This window comes from Homarus americanus, unplaced genomic scaffold, assembly GCF_018991925.1.
Source record: "Homarus americanus isolate GMGI-L3 unplaced genomic scaffold, GMGI_Hamer_2.0 scaffold57980, whole genome shotgun sequence".
Lineage (NCBI taxonomy): Eukaryota > Metazoa > Arthropoda > Malacostraca > Decapoda > Nephropidae > Homarus > Homarus americanus.
In genome coordinates, this window is record NW_024716703.1 from 3,644,833 (window position 1) to 3,664,749 (window position 19,917).

Below are 19,917 nucleotides of genomic sequence, written 5' to 3' on the forward strand. Positions count from 1 at the left end.
TACTCAATGTAAGGAATAAAACAGAATCTCGCGACATGTACCGAGAGAAGTGAAGGAAGTAAAATCAGACATAACAGAGAAGGAAGCGATTTTCTTACTTTTCTTGGTGGAAAACGTGATTTTAACGGGTTTCTTGTGTGAAAGCCAAAGGTATTTACTCTAAAGTTTGGTGATGTTGATGTTGATGTAGCTACAAATTTATCCATTTCTACGGCATGTTCTCAACGAGTTATGATTATCACTAACGATGCTCATGCAGTATTAATGTAAGCTTTTCATATTACTGTACAGTATTATGCTTTTGGCGGTTACTCTGTTAGTTAATCTCGGTTGTAATGGATCAAGGTCTGAGGATTTATAAACACTGATCTTAGGTATGAATCATTGTCATATTAGGATCAATTATCGGGGTATTAAAATCACCAATAATTATGTATCTAAATAGGTCAAAATATTAATACACTACCTTCTAAGAGGACTTTTTTAGCTAGTGTTACCAATAGGTTTCATTTATCACAATATGAGATTTTCTTAAGAATAGACATATCCCATGTATTTGTGTGATATACATTAGTACTGATTGATTTATATCTTGAAAAATTCATTATCAGGACAAACACGGGGTAGATCAAGAAGTCATGTAGCGATAAGCAACTTTATTATCGATTAATATTAAATAAAGTGATTAAAGTCTGTACAAGCAGGCTCAAAGTACTCATCCAGAATTTTTGTAGTGTAATAAAGTATGATGAGTAGTGAATAGATGTTTTTCTTGTTATCTAGCGGAAAAAAGTCGCTAGTGTAGCAGCTTGTCATACAGGTCTGGCATCAGTGTGCCAGACCTGTCACCTGGGAGAGTGGCATTCAGAGATAAACAACAACAGTGGCAGTATGTCAGAGGATAATCCGCCTCATTTTTTCTCCCAACTTTCTCCTCTGTACCCAAAACCTACAGAAGATGGGAAAATAAATACTGTGCAATTTCTTGAAGCCTCGAAATCTTTCATTCAGATTTATGGTAAGTTTGTTATATATTATTAGTTGCTTTTAAAGGTAAAATTCCCTAGACTGGCCCAGTGGTCTGAGCTGAGTGACGTAAAAGCTGTGATGTTAATGAGGAACAGTGAAATATATTATGTCTGTTAGTTCTTGGTATGGTACTTATGATTTTTAATATATATGAGTTTAAATCTGTAGTTGTCTTTGGTAAATGTCTTTCCTGGGCGGTCATATTTTTTTATAACTAAACCTTGTAGAATAAAAGGTGAATTGTTATGACAAGCACCACTAAATTATTTCATGGGCACAATATAATGTTCCTAAAACACTTGTAACATGGCCAGGTATTTAAAAAAAAATAATGGGGTTAAACTAAGTGCAGGACTGATTATGGAATAATGTAGAGATTAAATAAGGCACTGCCATCCTTTCCCTGGCATTAAGGTAAAATAAAAAGAAATTGTTTAGAAATTTACTGTTAATTTGGTGTAGGAAACAGCAAGTAGACTATGGCCTTTGTGGCTCTGTCAGTGCAAAGAAATAAATAAAAAATGACTTTTGGTTTCAGATGTTTGATTTCCATAAAAGTACTGAACTGTTGATATAGTTTCTCGCTATATTGTATTTAACAGTTGTAAGATCACGAGTGCCTTTGTTTACAGTCGGTGAGTCTGGGAACTTCCCGGTATATCCGATGTTGCTACGTTATTTAATTTATTGTTCGCAAGATGAACCAATCTAACCAACCTAGCTTACCAACTTGAGTTTATGATCTCCATAAGAAGGTCACATGTAACTGCAGTGATCCAACGAAAACATTCTGCCAACAGTAGCACAGACAGCAGGGTAACTAAACCTTTACCTTGTTTTCCTTTATAAGATACAAGGATTTTAGGTTAAGTTAGGTTAGGCAAGTTAGTTTGGTTCATTTTAAGAATGGTAAAATATATAATGTAGTATTACTGTATTTAGTACTTTGGGAAGTTCCTAGGTTTTTCCAAATGTAAACAATGGTTCTAGTGATTGTACACCCATTAAATGCAAGAGCCCACTACTTGCCAACAGTGCGTAACAGAGATGGAACCAACTGCCTAAGTGGCTAACAAGCCGATCAGTGGCGAAGAGGATAAAGTAGGTTACCTAGTACCTAAAAAAGCTCTTAAGGTGTGGAGGCTAAAACAAACTTTTCGTTTCTCCAGAAAACTACTGTAGGTCACATTATATCAGTTATGTTGCTGCAGCCATAGTTCAGTTGCCTTTCATTTCTACATCCTGAGTTTAATCCCATGTTTGGATGTGAGAAGGGAGTTATCCTTTTTAACCCTGCCAAATATCACATATTTTCTCTGGATACTCTGATTTACAGTATACCATCCCTGTAAATGGTGTACAGTATATGATAAATAAGAAATTGAAAAGATTTATTGAATTAACTACAAGTGCACTATGTCTCAGTAGGTATTTGGTAGTACTACAGATTACTTTAATTTAGGATATTTTATAATAATCTTTCCTCAAAAATATTAATGAATTGATATTTTTTTAAGCTCTTATACAGAAAATTTATTATACCCAAGACCACACACACGAAGACATGTAAGGAAAACACACAATATATATTGTACTGTAGGTGAAAAATACACCATGGTGAGACTGGCATATAACATCACTCCTGGTCTATACTATATTACAGTGTTATATATTTGTATTAATATTTTGTTTTTGTCACATCAAAATGTTTATATTTTAAAGATTATTTTTTGTTACCCTGTGGAAACAAAGAACATTGGTTTAGAAATAGAGTAGTGGATGAGTGGAACAAGTTATCAAACGTCATCATTAACTCAAATCCGCTGGATAGCTTCAAACATAGGTTGGATGGATATATGAGCAATAGGGATTGGGTGTAAATGAGACTGGCCAGTATGGGCCAATAGGCCTGCTGCATTTTCCTCCATTCTTATGTTCTTATTTTCTTATATGCAAGTGATTTCAGAGTACCAGCTTACACGGTTTAGTAATTATTGGAAATGAACTGTAAACTGTATTCATATCCAACCGTAGCTGATTGTCCAGCCAGATCATAAGAGGAAATTTTACAAAATGAGAATTTCCCAACTTTTGCACAGAACAGACAAGATGTATTCTTTGTTTGACTACAGTACCATTATGGTTAGAAAGTGAATATCTAAGACCTCTTTCTTCATCCTACAGCAATCTGGCAATTATTCCTGTAGTACTGTACTAAAATTGTGTATAGTACATCTATCGTGTTACACATTACCTTATATATTATCAAAGGCAAAATAGGGTTTTTTATGTGCAAAAATAATTCTCCATTTCTTTGCAGAACTTGAAAATATGGCTCTGAGTGTACACAGCGAGTGCAAGTTTAAGTCAGACTGGGGTCCATAAAACAAGGGCAAGGACTCGAATGATGATTTATTTCTGAGAATACTTTACCAGTGATAGTGATGAGTCCATGGCAATGCTTAGTATGTTGTTACAAAGAGTTTTACATTGCAAGCATGGGCTTTGCAGCTATTAAACAATATGCTGGTACAAAAAACATGTACTGTATGCATAACACCACTTCAGAGTTTGAGACAACAGTTTACACCTAAAGTGCCTGAAAATGGCTGAGAATTAGTAGTTTTGAAGTATTTAGAATGCTTCAGTTTCTGGGGCCCAAGGCAGGCCCCAGACCCCCAGCCTGAATTTTATTTTTCTCCATTTTCAGATGGACACACTAATACATCATTATATTGCACATATATTTATAGGCTATTCATGATGGCTGGCAGGGGGTGGGGAGTTTGCTTTCATTATTCTGCTAAATTTACCATACCATGATGGGCTTGGTCATTAGCACTGCAAAATTTTGACACTGCTGTACTTAGTGAAGTGGCACCCTTATTCTTAAGATTCATGGCAGTAAAAAACATGTTTGCCTCTAAACTACCATAGTTGTTTTTGGTTTTGTGCATAAAACATAATTATGTCACTTGAGTGGTTAGAAATGACAGGAGGACTCTGCCACTTTTATAGTAAATATTCAATAATCTTTAACATACAACCAATTTTACAGATTTGTTTTAGGAGTCCTAGTTCAGTGCCAGCAGTACTGATAAGTAATGAAGTAGCAATACTTCATTTACATAAATGTATTTTTTATGAATTTTTCTCTTAACTAGTTACTTTGAATTTTTGATAGTCTGCTTTTGTTTAATTACATTTTTGGAGAAACTGTTGTGCTTCATTACTTTTTCCAAACTATAATATACTGTATGTTACTTGCTACAAGAATCTGGTTGACCAATTAGACAGTGCATGCTCCTGCCAAGATACCAATCAGTTTGTTCCCATCACAAGCATCCTGCCACATATTACCTCTATCCCAGTCAGTGTTGTTAAATACCCTCTAAAGAGTAATAATCATATTCGTACAACAGTTCTAGGAGTGCGTATGATGTATGACATACAGTAATACTGACTGATGTACACTAATATATGATAATCCAGACCCGGTTTCAGAACTCAAGTCATAATTTTAAAATGTCCAAATATTTGATTACAAATTGAATATTGTACAGGTATACCTCAATATATGATAACTATTTAGAATTTTTTAATTTAGTGATACTGTTTTAAATTATTTACACCGCTATTTCCATTATAACGTTTTTTGTTTTGTTTTATGGTACTGTACTGGGATATTTTTTAATTATACTTAAGTTTCCTTGGCTGGAAAACTTGTACTGTACAGTAATTATCGACTACTGTATTCTGTACTGTGTCTAGAGAAGAGGAATTTTACATACAGTATTGTGTTCCAGGCAGTTTATTTGACTGGTTACAGCATGAAACAAAATTGTTATAATGGAATCTCTCAAATCTTGCTCCATTCTTCTACAGAATTTTCTGTCAATTTCCTGCATTTTCCAAGAGATTTAGGCTATGTAGAGATGCCAGGAGAATGACCAGCACGTATTTAAATTGTGTTGAAGTGACATTTTATTATGTCCTGAAGAAATGTTTTGTTTTTTTTAGTTTATGCTATTGTTCTCAGGAATGCAGCCCTATTATAAGTTGAGGTATACCTGTAAATTAATTTTATTTATTGATACTGTATCATTTTTACTGTACAGCAAAGCATCTTAAGTGTCATACTCAGAGAAGTCAGCTAATTTACTTAACCTCACATCAAAAGACACTTCCATTATTTGTTGGGTCACAGTTCTGTAAGGTCATGATGGTCATTAACAGTCAGCCCTACTGTAGACCACACCAGGTCATCACCAGACTTAACTATTACCTTAGCTGTTCCCATGTTATAGTGGCCTTCACACACAGGTTTTTTCTGCTGATAATATTGTTTGTAAAAGTGTTTGTGTGATTGCAAATGTGTTTGTGCATTATAAAGGCATAAACCTATGCCAACACTCCTGTGTCTGCTTCTGCAGTGTGTAAATTCCAGTTCATTTATGCTGCACTGATATTAAGGCTCAGGTGTGTTTTATTCTGTACTGTGATTATAATTTTAGAAATCATTTGTTGAAACTCCACTCAGAATTTTGATAATGTAGAATACAGTTTGTCCTTATATATACCTGAGGTTGTTCTCATAGAAAAGGCTGGTACAGTATGAACAAAAATAGTATGAATAAAGATAGCTATCCAGCAGTCAGAGCCAAAGTCCCTGTTTTGATGTACAGTATTATGTTTCCATGCAAATACTAAGAGCAACATAATAACTAAATACTATATGTTTTATATAATAAACATTATACGTGAATATAATGTACTCTACTCACTGGTACATTGTTATTTTCTGCATTAGGAGTGGCTGGCATGGACGATGTTATACTTCTACCAAAACTCATGAAGAGGTGACTTCTTGTGCCTGTCATTAGTATTAAGCAACTGACTTAATGTTTGCTGCAGTGAGAAGTAGGGCCCATAGACATGACTGCTCATTAGAGACAGTGTGGATACAGCACACTATACTAAGCCTTCGGTACACAAGGACGCAGCTTGGCCAGTATTGCATTGAACCGCATTTACTTCCCCATATTGTAAACTTGGGTATCCATTTACAGCTGGGTGGACTGGGAGTGCCCGGCAATAGAACCACTAACCCTTGGAACAGTAATACATTTTAATTGTTACTATCACTCCCTGATCCATTTGCTGTATAAAGCAGGTGGTGTTGGGTGGCATAAACATGACTCAAGTATTAGAGTGCAGGTCCTTTAGGGTGAGCATTATCGAGGAAGATTAAAGCTTTGTAACTAAGGTTCGAGTCATGGCTGTAGTGACGGCTCCACCTCCACACTCAGTTCACAAACCAGTCTTAAAAAAAAATATATTGTCTTGGCAGTGGTTAGGTAGCATATGGTGGCTAAGATTCTTTTAAAGCTCTGGAACTTTGGTGCATGACCAGAGTACAGAATTTGAAGGGATTTGCCCCTTTATGATCTTATTAGCCTAAGAGTTATCATTGGGTTATATAACAGATGCTAATATCTTCAATTAAATACAGTATTCATTCTAAGGCCGTTCTTAGATCAGTGACTATGGGTCTCAGAGATTATAAAGTATGTCCTTTCTTTTTTAAAGTTAAAACTTCCCAGTTGGGGTGTTGTTGAGACAATTAACACAAGACCTCTTCCCATCCCACTTGTTAGAGGTTGAAATCTTCATGCCACTTGATAATAACTCATAGGTCATTAATGAGGGATTGAAGTATGAAATCCCATTTTATGATGGACAAGAAATATGTGATCTGGGTGGTTTCCTTCCCTCCTCCATTAACTAAGATTAGAAATGGACAGGGACTGAGATCTAGCAACGATATGGCCAAAGGAATTGAATTGAATTGAAACAGTTTATTAAGCCAGAAAAACACAGATACAGAGTGGATAATAATAACAATATTAACATGGCTGAGCCAGTTGAGAACTTGAGCTCGCTTTGAGGCACCTGATATATACTACGATATACATAAATTACAGTGGAATTGAAAAACATAAATATAGTGGGGAAGCAGCACAGCATGGGTTGTACAGTACAGTATTCAGGTTGAACAAGAGGACAGAGCTGTCAGGACTATATCTAGTTAGCAAATACTATATATTTATTGCAATGGTAATTTCTTATCTATTTTACATGATAATTTCCGATAAAACGGTTTTGATGGTTCAACAAAAGTAGGTACAGTTGGTCCTCATATTACGCGGTTAATGTAACCCGGAGGGTACCGCGGAAAGTGAGAAACGCGTAAAGTGAATAACATAACATATGGGATTAATTGAAATGGAGTCCTGGCCGATCCCCAAACTCCACTTTTTGACGACACACAACTATGTTGTAGTAAAAATATTATCTTAACTTTATGATGGCATGCACACACAATTAATAATTAAGAGAAATATCAATAATATTAGGTTTTTTAACACTTACATTAGTAGAAAAGATGGCTGGGCACACGGGGATGGGCGGTTGGTTCCGAGGCAGAGGGCAGATTATTGGCCCTCACCTGTATCACTTGTATCAATTGTATCACTATCCACCACAGAGGCTTGCAGGGCCTCTTTGTCAAACCCCCCCAAAGTTCATATAAGTCCATATCCTCACTATAATTATCACTATCACTGACTTGGGCCGGCTGTAGTGGGTGGCGGGTGAAGAACTGGTCATGTTTTGATGACTGGGCGACCTTGTGCGCACCATTTTCGCGCCTCTTACACAACATGGCGGATGGCGGGAGGTTTGGATCCAAAAATGGCGCGGCTTGCCAGCTGCTCTCCGCGTAATGGGGTTCACGACCGCGGAATGTGAAAATGTTAGGTTCTGGCAAGGCACCGCGTTAACGGTGAAACGCGGAATGCGGGACCGCGTAATATGAGGACCAACTGTACTGTAAATACAGTAGGTATTACAAGAAATATTAATACAGGTTGTACCTCTCTTATCCTGCATTCTGTGGTCCGGAAACTCCCGTGGTCCGGAACGATTTTAGTTTGCCCATGGAGAAAATTAATTTGAGTCTGGCACTGCAACAAAATCAAATCCACCATATTCCAGTCCATCTACCGTAAATGTGAATCCTACCATGATTAATCCCTTGTGTACAGGCTTTCCTCTGAGCTAAAGAAAATCATCTAACGTTAGCTAAATAAGATGATAAAAGTGGGATCCTGATAGTGAAGGGATTAGTAGATACAATACAGTATAGTCTACAACCCCTTGTGTATGGGCCCCCCACTGAGCTGAATAAAATCATTTGTCATTTGCCAAATAAAATATGATAAGTGGTGTCCTTGTAGTGAAGGAGTTAAACACATCAAGGCTGTCTGGCATTACCTAGGCAGGTTTTGCCATTGGAGGAGTTAGCAGAATGTACAGTACTTGTATATTATAGGTTGTTCAATTCTTTCCCTCAGTCATAAGATGGAATATCATACTTCAGTGACAGTATTCATTTCTTTTATTTATGCAGTCCATTGACAACAATGATCTCTCAAAAGAATATACGGTATGCACTCAATAAATTTGTTAAGGTTGTAAACTTTTTAAATTGTGATTTGATTACTCATATACAGTATAACTGAATGTTTATACCTAGTAAAAGAAACTTTGCAATTACACTTATACAACTGTACTTATTTTACCATTTTTAGTTATGTTTTTAATGCTAATAGCTTATGGAAATATTTGTATAAATTAAATTGGTAAATGTTTTTTCTTTACAGATCTAATGGGCACAACATTTTATGTTGTGAAAAAGGATATGTCAGGCAACATTGAGGTATGTACAGTATATCTATTGTAGGCTAATAATTGTTCATGCCCAAAACTTATATGAGAACTAGGCATCCTTTGTTTTGGGTGAAAAAAAATTTTCCCTACCCTGTTACTGGGATGAGATATTGCAGTGAAAAAAACAAACATATATGTACTGTAGTATGTACATAGAATTTTATTCTTAAGTTTAATGTAATTACTTCTCCACATAGTCTTCTTTGTGGTCCACACACCTATGTCAACACTGAAGCAGTTTCATGGTGCTGTCACAGTAGAACTCTGTATCTTGTTGATGGAACTGATTTCTCATAGCTATATTTGACTTTAAATCCTAAGATATTCCTTAAAAAGTGGAAATTGGATAGAGCCAGAACTGGGCTATATATTGAATGGGAGGTTGGATTCATCATGTCCAATACGTGCATCAGCTTCGTGCTTAGCTCAGTGGCAAACAATACTCACATCTTCACAACCATTACCATACACAGCTTTCATTCTCCAGTATACAGTCAGAAACTCAATAAACTGCTCACAATTTAAACCAAATTATCATTATTGTGTCATCATCTGCCATGTTATCTCTGTGACCTTTGGTGGCTGCAGCTCAGTTTATCCAGCTGTGTGAACTTCCTTTGGAGAAGAAAGAAAATAGGTTGTTTGTTCATCTCCTCAGCCACAAAACAGGATTTCCTGCCACTTTCCTCCAGTCTTGGTTATGTTTAGGGTAGTAATATTTTATAACAATTGCTACACCCTTGAAGGTTAAACAGACTGTCAATATTTGTGGATTGAGCATTAATGATTCCTTCAACCCATTTCAGAAGCTGTATAAGACTTACAACAAGGCCTCAGAGAAATACAAGTATCTCAACGATCTCATTTATGAGGAGCGGAATGACCCCTCTCTCTTTGCAGTAGATGCTCTCCTTTGGCTTAAAAGGTACTCTACCACACTGTTTAAAGTGGCAGGTTCTTATGCACTACTTGTGTATAATTGGTTATCTTAATTTTATTTAATGTAGCTCCTAAGCTTGTAACATTATGCTAAAAATAATTGTCTTTTTGTTGTCTTTCATAGTCTGTACCAGTGATTGCCAGGCAATTTATTTCTTCACTTTATTTCAAATTTCTTTTGTATTCAGTAACCATATCTGAAATGATAAAAGATATTGACAAACATTTCTCACAATCATCTTTAATGGATCTCTCTGTAGATCTTTATCACTGTTACCGTCATTTTCCATTTTTTTGTTGGTTTGCTGTGATTACCTGATGGCAGCTCTCCAAGGTGCATGGTCTCTTGCAGCCACTCTCATCATACCAGTATGCTTATCTTTGAGGTCATTTCTCCCAACCCCTTCCCATGTCATTCTTGACCTACCCCTAGCACTCCTTCCCTCCACATTCAGACTCTTGCATATCTCGACCCAATTGGTGTCTCCTCCATTCTCTCCACATACCTGAACCATCTCAACGTACCTCTATGCAAAACTTTATCATTACTCTTATTACCCACCTGTACTCTTAGCTCTGAACATGATTTCCTGTCTCTCAACTACATATTGCATTTCCATCTCGCCATAGTCATATCAGCTTGCTCAAGTCTAAGTGTGTCATTCTCTTTACTTGTCCGTGTTTCACTCTCGTACAACAACACACCACAGTAATTACACTGGTTACATACAACTTTCCTTTCAAGAGAAGAGAAGCCCTTCTGACCATCAGTAAATGCAACAGCTCCCTAAACTACTACTTCTAGTTCTTACTGGCATGCAAGTAAGTTAGCTTTGGCACCACCTCCATCATTGACCATGTCACCTAGGTAGCAAAATTAATTAATGCAATACAGGGATATATTGCAGACAGTATATGTCCATTTTCCACTTTCCACTAACGGTCTTTTGCCCATGCCACTAATTATTACTTTTGTTTTTACCACAGTCATTCTTATTCTCTTAACTCCATTCCAGCCTTCCAGTTTTAAGTCCTCAGCATCCAACTACTGTTCTCCCAGGCAGACCAGTTCTATAATCTTGTGATCTTATTTTTTTTTTAATTTATTACGTGTTTAAAAGTTTAGATTTCAGTCATATAACTTGGGGCATTAGGGCCAGGGGATTCAACCCCTAACCCTTCTGGCTGTACTGAGATACCTTACATGATCCTGTCTCTGTTATAAAATGGGATCTCGTTATAAAATGGGATCTCAGTGTCATTGAACCATTTTATAAGTGCTGTGCTGCCACACTCGGGGACTGTAATTCTGTTTGATATTTGAAATAATTAGAAAACAGCCGGTTGATTGAGAACATTTAAAGATTGGCTAGAGTCTGTTACCAGCACTTGAACACCTCACATACCAAGAGAGGGTAAATCATTTACACTTGTCTGGTTAATACTATACATGAGCAAGAGTGGACTTAATCAAGGTGTTTAAGTACTGCAGTGGGTAATAGTCATACATATTAAGCAGTACAGTACATGTCTGGAATTAGTTTATTTCCACCCCGCTAGAGTAAGTGTTGTGGTTGCACCACCTATGGACCCCTTTTAAATTCAGTCTAGATCCTGTTCAGTTACATTCAAGAACCTCACAATGATAGGTGTCAGTTATGTGATATTAAAATGGCATTAATCCCCCTTTTTTATATTTAATTTTCTACAGAGGAGTGTCTATGATGCTGTTGTGTATAGTATACAAATGTGTTTATTATATTACATTTATCCATTGATACTGTCTCTAAAAAGTGTTTACGGTATATTTATTTTCTTATGGTATTTTTTTCATATCCTATTATGTGTAAATGTAATATTTTTAAGAAAGATAAGAGAATAATTAACTTGCATTTAAGAAGAGTGAAAATTCAATCTAAGTGAAGGTACAGGAAGGCTTGACTCATTAATATGAGCTTTAGTATGGAGTGCACTACATTGAAACCTCTATGTAATGGACTTTCCTCTTCATGTATTCCATCAGATAGGGGAAGGGGGGTTGTTATATTAAATAGACCCTTGATATAACAGAATTTCTTCTGTATATAGTTCATTAGATAGAGGTTTCATATCTAACGGACCCTTGAAAAAACGAACATTCATCTCCCTATAATCCGTTACATAGAGATTTCACCGTACCCAACTGTGACTCCGGCTTAGCTTTGTTTCTACGCTTGGGTCAGATCACCGCTGTGACCTGAGCCTGTGGTACCTCACTCCTGGAGTTGTCCTGTGTACTGTATTTGTGTGCTTGTTCTTTGTGACCTCACATAGTTACTCACTACTGAAGAGGATGCAATTGGCCACCAAACTTGCATCTTTTTAGTACTGCATATGTTTTGTTTTTTTATTGAGGATTTGCCTTCCAATTTGTATGAATGTTATTTAACTTTATCTTTTGTAGCCTTATTTTTTCTTTCCCACATAAAAAGAGTAGCATATATAATTATTTTTTGCCCTCAGAGCCCTGGAGTTTACTGTAGCCTTCGTTAATGGAATCTGTGAGGAGCATGAAAAGGGCAAAAAGTCTGAAAGAATTGACCATCTGGCCACTGAGGCATACAATCAAACTCTTAAACCATACCACATGTGGCTAGTACAAAACTTGTTCAAGGTAAGCTTACTCATGTACAGTGTGTCACTTCCAACATGCATAACTGTGTACAACATGCAACATCTTCCTCTAACTTGTGCAATACCACCTAACAGCCTTTAATTGAAAATTCTCTCTATTGCAGGTGGTGGTAAAATCGATATCCTATAGATCTGACCTCGTTAAATCTCTGTACATGGGGAAGGTGGGCTCTGAAGATGTGCTATATGCAGGCTGCTCTGCTTACATTAAACACTTAGAAACAAATCTAAAGATAATAGTACAAATGTATGATGAATGGGGCCTTAATAATGACAAGAAAGTCTAACTGAGGATGACTAGAAGGTATGTATGTAAATAGATAAAGCTCTAGGAAACATCACTTGTTGACACTCTTCATCTTGCATACAGTACATATAGTAGGTTTATTTACACCATAAACTAAATATTTTTTTAAGTCAACAGGTTTTATTTTAGCCATTTTATCTTTTATATCAAAATATAGCATAAATATATTGCGTGCCATCTATATGCATCTATAAGCATAAAGGTTTTATTAACAAGTACTGTACACCCCAGTATTCTTGCAACTATCTGCATTGCATTAAGTGTTGTGAAAGTATAATAGATTGATACTAATGTTATTCTCTGTTTTCTGCAATGTTAACCCCCCCTGTCCCCCAAAACCACATCAAAAATTATTTAAGTTAAGAATTAAAGCATGAGCCCCAGGGATTACAAGTTTATGAGATGGGCTACTATTATAAATCAAGATGGAGGATTTTCCTCTTGTAAATATATTTACTAAACACTTTATATTGTCTAAAAAGTTAACTTGCTCAGTGATGCTCCAATTGGGTTGGTACCAATTTTTTCCCATTTATTTAAGTTACTTCAACATTTGCAAGTGATTAACCAGTGTGGTAGCCAAACCAGCATGTATAATTTTGCTCCAAATTTTACTGGTACAGTAATGCAAAGTCTTCAAACATTTGAAGGTTGGAAATACAATAACTGGTATCTGATATGTAAGGGAAGACTCTCCTTCACTCGTGTGGGAAGATTTTACCTAAAGATAGGGCTGTTGAAAACTGATACTGTATTATCATTTGAATTTGTTTCAGGATTACATTAGTAATAAACTTTTATAAATGATGATTGTGGGACCAACAGTTAAATGTTCTTGTTTTATGTAATACTATATATATATATATATATATATATATATATATATATATATATATATATATATATATATATATATATATATATATATATATATATATATATATATATATATATATATATATATATATATGCTCTAATCTTTGTAAATTTGATACTACAAATAAATCAGTGCCATGGTCAACTCTGATGTGATCAAAGTCTCCAATTAGTCAGGAGATGAAATTATATTTATATGAATATAAGGACTCATTTTGTCATGATCCAAGCAATTTATAGTATAGTCAGACACTCTTCTCTCTCACCCAATTGTTTACAAGTTTTGAAAAGATCTTGTACACAGGAAAGCTGGAAATAGATAATGGAAAAATAACTGATAAATTACATGATGCCACAGTGTACTGTATTGTGCTTTACAGTCAAGTGTGTGTGTGTGTATGTATGTACTGTACTGTTTGAATAGCAAGGTATACAGTATATGCATATATTATTAAGAAGGTCATTGTAGTACATATAGCTTGTAGTCAAGGAATTCAGTTGTTATTGCTAACAGATTCTTGTGTATTGCCAGGGACTACATCCCTGTTACTCATGAATGTGTCAACTGAAGATGAACTAACACCTTCTTTTCTTCCTCTTAAGATATATTACTGAAATGAAAATGGAAAGCATGTTTAGGAAGGTCCATTTTCTTAGCAGATTTATTCAAATGAAATGTTTGCACATTGTTGTCCCATTCCAATACATATTATATATATATCATGTTATAATCCATTGTGGTTTTTGTCTCAGTCTATTTTTAGAGTAATGTATAGAAACCTAGTTATGTACAGGTATAGCATAATTTTTTAAGGAACAGAGGAGGGAAGTACCTTCCATAACCATGACTGATAATATATGGAAAATAGCACTGATTCCATCTGTATTTACAAGTTAATATATTATGAAATGTTATTTTGTTAGGAAATGTATTTAAAGATTTTTATCTTTGTTGGCAATTATATATATATACCCAGTATATATACCACACAAATCATATCAATGAAAATCGTATTGTAGGAGAACATAAAACAGAAAAACGGCTGTAACCTACAGACCGCAGGTTACAGTGCTCTCATTTCTCTGTGTTTTATCTTTTCCTGCAGTGTAATGTAAATGATCAGGTGACAATTTTTGTTTTGAAGTGAATATTTTTTTATCAAGTTTGGAAATGCATTAAGTTTCCTAATGATGTGGGCGACAGATTTTGAAGAATTCACTGTAAATATTTATAAGTATTGTGTATGTGTGTGTTTCTTTCATAATGTATTTTTGTGTCGTGTGTTAAATTTGGTTTTTGTATGTTATTGATTTGAATTTTTGCCTTTTGTGTCTGATATACAGTATTTAGTTTTAGTATGCCCTACTGTGCATGGAGCAGGGTGTAATGACGTGCTTTTTGTCCATCCGTTCATACTTCCGTCCCACTGAAGTCTGTTAGCAGGATTATGCGATGAGTGTCAGGTAGCTTGTTTTGAGTTTTGCAATGGTGGGAACTTATTTTATATTAAAGGGTGAATTTACAGTGATCAAAGCAGGTAGTAGGGTCATGATTCAATTAAACATCCCAGTAAGTCTTATATTAAGGTAATTGTATTCAAGATAGCGTAGCTCATCAGCCTACTAACTGTTGTCCAGGTGTTTGATTTGCCAAGTGATATGAGTTGTGATTAATTTCCCACAATATGCCTTAACATATACTTTTAGTAAATTTCAATATGACGAGTATAGTTTCCATCCCACTTTATGATGGTTTATGATTGAGATTTTGTTTTAAACTTTTTAGTTTACAGAAAGAGCTGGGCTGGAATTCCTCTGTGTAACATTGCTAGCACTCTGGGTTTAGGTTTGCAATATATTACTGTATGTATGTACTACTGTATACAGTATGCTGTAGTACTGTACTATTATAATGTGAAAGTATTACAGTACATTATTATTATGTACAAATCAACACTGTTTTTTTGTGTTTTTAATGTATAACTACATATGAATGGATGAGAATATTCATAATTGGAATTGCAAGATATCTGAAGTCAAAGTTTTTTTTGCATTTCACTTCAGAAACAACAGTAAAATTCCAAGTAAAAATTAATCCAATACAGGGGATATACATCTATATATATATATATATATATATATATATATATATATATATATATATATATATATATATATATATATATATATATATATATATATATATATATATATTATATATATATATATATATATATATATATATATATATATATATATATATATATATATATATATATATATATATATATATATATATATATATATATATATATATATATATATATATATATATATATATATATATATATATATATATATATATATATATATATATATATGTGGTGCATGAAATTTTACTTGGAATTTTACTGTTGTTTCTATAGTGCATTGTGAGTTCAGGGAATCCTCGCTTAACGTCAGGGTTACGTTCCTAAAAATGCGACGTTATATGAAACAACGTTAAGCGGATCAATTTTCCCCATAAGAAATAGATAAAATACAGAAGTTACATTCCTGAACCTCCCTTTGCCCCATGAAATACTGTACATTACATATACAGAAAATCATTGCCATTTCTATAGAAAATGGTGCATACATATACAACTACTAAGTTTGTATTGGTACTTAATGATGGGCGGAGGTGATAGAGCGGGTGTGTGGTGAGTAGTGAAGCGGAGGAGGCGGATGGGGGGAGGGGAGGAGTATGGCGGGAGCGGAGGTGAGTGGCGAGTCATTGAGACTGCGCCAAGCCAAGAGATCACATCTCGGCCAGACGAGAGAGGGTGATGCACAGTAAAATGTAGTCTGTGACGACGCAAAACGATGTACTGTAGTATCGGATCACTGGGACGTTAAACGAATTTTTAGTCTCTAAAGTTTAACGACGTAGTACCGAAACAACGTTAAGCGGGACGACATTAAACGAGTACTTACTGAACTGTATTTAGTACAGTATCCTTTATTTTTAGTGTGACAGTGTTTGTAAATTTATTAATATATACAGTAATTTGAAATTAGTAATGTTACATGAACTGTATTGTGATATTATTTCCTTCTCTGTTGAGTGTGTAAGTCTGAGAAGATAACAAAAACTGTAACAAATCCAATGTAAAATTAAGACTTATTAAAAAAGTATTTACCTGTACTGTGTATATGAAATTTATGTGGCATTTGGTATGTCTTGAAAACTTTCATAGAATTTATCTTAGATTTTATGGACTTGGAGAAAAAAAAACATACAAAACTGGTGTATTTTTGTTAGTAATACAAGAGAGGGTACAGTACGGTACAGTGTATTGGGAAAACTTGCAACCAGAGCTTAGCACTAGACTTGTGCAATCATCCACACATATCATATTTGATAATTATACAGTATAGTAGGATATGAGAAGGTAAGCAAAATTGCACATCTTTTGTTCTCAGGCAAAGATCTTTAAGTTGTCTCTTGGAATTTTGGGAATGATTTAAGAGACAATAAGGCTTTTAATCTGGTAAAAGAATGTAATTGACCGGTTGTTAAGCTTTAGAAAATTATATGGTGTGCTTCAGTGCTGTTCATCAGATCCATTATCTATTAAATCTTATAAATTTTGTATCCATGATCCATATAAAAATTCCTGTTCTACAAATTTGTTGTTCAGGTTGGATTTTTTTATACTTTACTAAGCATTTCACCACTTATCAGCTTATTAGCCATTTGGACAGTTAGTACAGGAGGAAACTTGAGTTCCTGGAGGAAACCTGTGATGTTTGATAGTGAGGGTCACACTGAATAACACCCTTCTCATGTGTGTCTCAGCCAAACAGGGCTCAAACCCTTAACATATTGGTGAGAGATACACGTGCTACCGTTGTACAGTACCACCAACACCCTGTGAGGTTCTTGCATCTAGACAAATGATTCCATAGATGACAACAGTTGAAGACTTCTGTTTTACAGCATAATAAACATATGCATATGTATTCAAGCTTTTTCCTTAACTTCTCTTATTGTACTTATTTTATTTTAACTTACACTTGCATTGGCTTTTTTTTAACAAATACTGGATGTGTGTGTATTTTCGTGATTGCTGCAATTTCTGTTAACCAAGTAAAATAAGATATGTGATAATGTGTTCTTGTCATGTCATTTATACAGGGAAGTATTATGTGATAACATGGTTGTTCTTATCACATTTTTTTTCAGAAAATTAAAATATGTGATATCATGATGGGTTTAATGTCTTTCTGTTTCCCAAGACATGTGAAATGTTTACATCCCAGGAGTGTCAGCCTTTATTGTAGACAAGTACACTTTCCATTATGCTCTTTTTTCTTTATAGGACTATATATGGAAAGGGGTGAGAGGGTTATTGAAGGGGTTGATGTAGCACTGGGTTCATACCACCACGATTATCATTCTTGATGTACAGTGCAATACTTGGTCACACAGCAACTACACAGAAGAGTGTACAGCTTTGGTTCTTAAGTTTAGGCCTTTTGCTTACCACTTGAAGTTCTGTGAAATATCTGTGAAGAAAGGTTTTTATTTACCTAGATCATAGATTGAACTGAGGGTTGAGGCACCCATTTTATCCTCTGTGTGTCAGTTGGACTAAAGAAGGATAATTGTAAAATACTGTAGTGAATTTTTTTTTTTTTTTTTAACTGGTTATCATATCTGGATGATCAAACAGATGATCATAATGCAAACTCCAGTATACAGTAATGGGTAGCATCATTAAGCTAACCTAACCTAATTATGGTATAGTTTACTTCTGATAATAATGTCTTCAACAAATTTTCTTCAAGGTGTAGCAATAAAAACAAAAATTTTATCTTATGGCCAAAAATATCAGAAGTGTATTAAGGGTTAATTGAATATTTGCTTGAGTCTTTTTCTAGGCTACAAATTTCTTTACCAGTAGTAATTCTCAGGGCTGTTGTGTGGGAGTGGTCTGCTGGTTAAGTTTGTGTTGAGGCAGGGGAAGTTGACCCCTGTAATAGATGTGACTCCAAACAGCTTAACCCACCTCATGTTTAATCACTCCAATGCTATCTGGGAGTTAATCTTAGAGTGATAGTGGCCTTCAGTACTCACCTGAAGATTGGCCCCCCTAGCATATCTCACCAGAAGTTTAATCACCCTAATATTACCTGGAGGACAAATCTTCAGGTAATCCATTAATGCTAAAATTGCAAAATGCTTGTGAACTTTTTGTTAGTCATACAGGGTGATGGGAAAATTCTAGAGCAAATGCATACTTACCCTTCAGTCACTGTGACACCATACTCTCACATTATTACTGTACTCCTATTAATTTTCCTCATCCACCCTATTCGTCTGTCTCTTCAGTCTTCTCCTTACATTTCTTAAGTAAACACTGGTTAGCTATCTCTTAACACCCTTCACTACAGGGATGCTACACTTGATATTTCATTTGGATAACACCACACAATTTTGTTCAGCACAGAGGGGAGCCCATACACAAGGGTTTAAGTAAACACACTTTATCAAACCTTTCCTTCCTCTCCTTTTCTCTCCTCTTAATACAGTATGGCCAACCCATCTAAGCAAAGTCTTGTTGGCTCTTTCTTCAACACTTTGTCACATCAATACATCTCAAAGTCATTCTTTACTATCTATGTTGCATTCAAGCACAGAATTTCATCACTTTGTTGTGCATCTAGAGTTGGTGGCAGAACCATTTGTGTAAATGATGGAATTAGAGAACGAAAGACAAACATCAAAAGGTACATTACTTCAAATAGTGATATTAATTCAGTGACATCATATACAGTGGAAGAAGAAATGTGTATGTTATTTGGACTACAGTACTTTTAATTTGGGAGTTAACATTTAAGATATTTGTATTTTTATATTTTAGCCGTAGGTAACAGTTTTATCTCTTTATAAAAAGTTTACAATACTATCCTTTCAATATAAAAGCTATGTGAATGATTCCTATACCATGTTAGTGTATGTTGATATGGATAACTTGGAATCATAAAGCCAAATCCAGCCATAGAGAAACAGGTTACAGTGAAAACTTAGTAATTTAGTGCAAACCTTAATATGTGATTTTCCTTTTTATATACCAAGTCTGTTAGAAAGTCATACAGTAGTTAATGTGCATCAAAACTAGTGTAATTTGCATCTATTTCTTAATGTTTATGATCATATCTTCTGTGTTTTATGGACTGAAGATAAGCTTATGACCAGTGAAAGCAAATGTAAAGGTTTATGTATGCTGCACCGTTGTCGAGGCATCATGAGAATT

The 19,917-nt window shown here is 34.9% G+C and overlaps 1 protein-coding gene across 1 annotated transcript; it reads left to right on the top strand.

Annotated features, from left to right (window-relative positions):
- The first annotated feature begins 791 nt into the window (after positions 1-791).
- Positions 792-13,577, top strand: LOC121858248 (glycolipid transfer protein-like). Its single transcript, XM_042354546.1, has 5 exons — positions 792-1,018; positions 8,754-8,809; positions 9,627-9,745; positions 12,262-12,412; positions 12,537-13,577. The coding sequence occupies exons 1-5, from the start codon at positions 892-894 to the stop codon at positions 12,717-12,719; spliced, it is 636 nt and encodes a 211-aa protein (XP_042210480.1). The 5' UTR covers positions 792-891; the 3' UTR covers positions 12,720-13,577.
- The last annotated feature ends 6,340 nt before the right edge of the window (positions 13,578-19,917 follow it).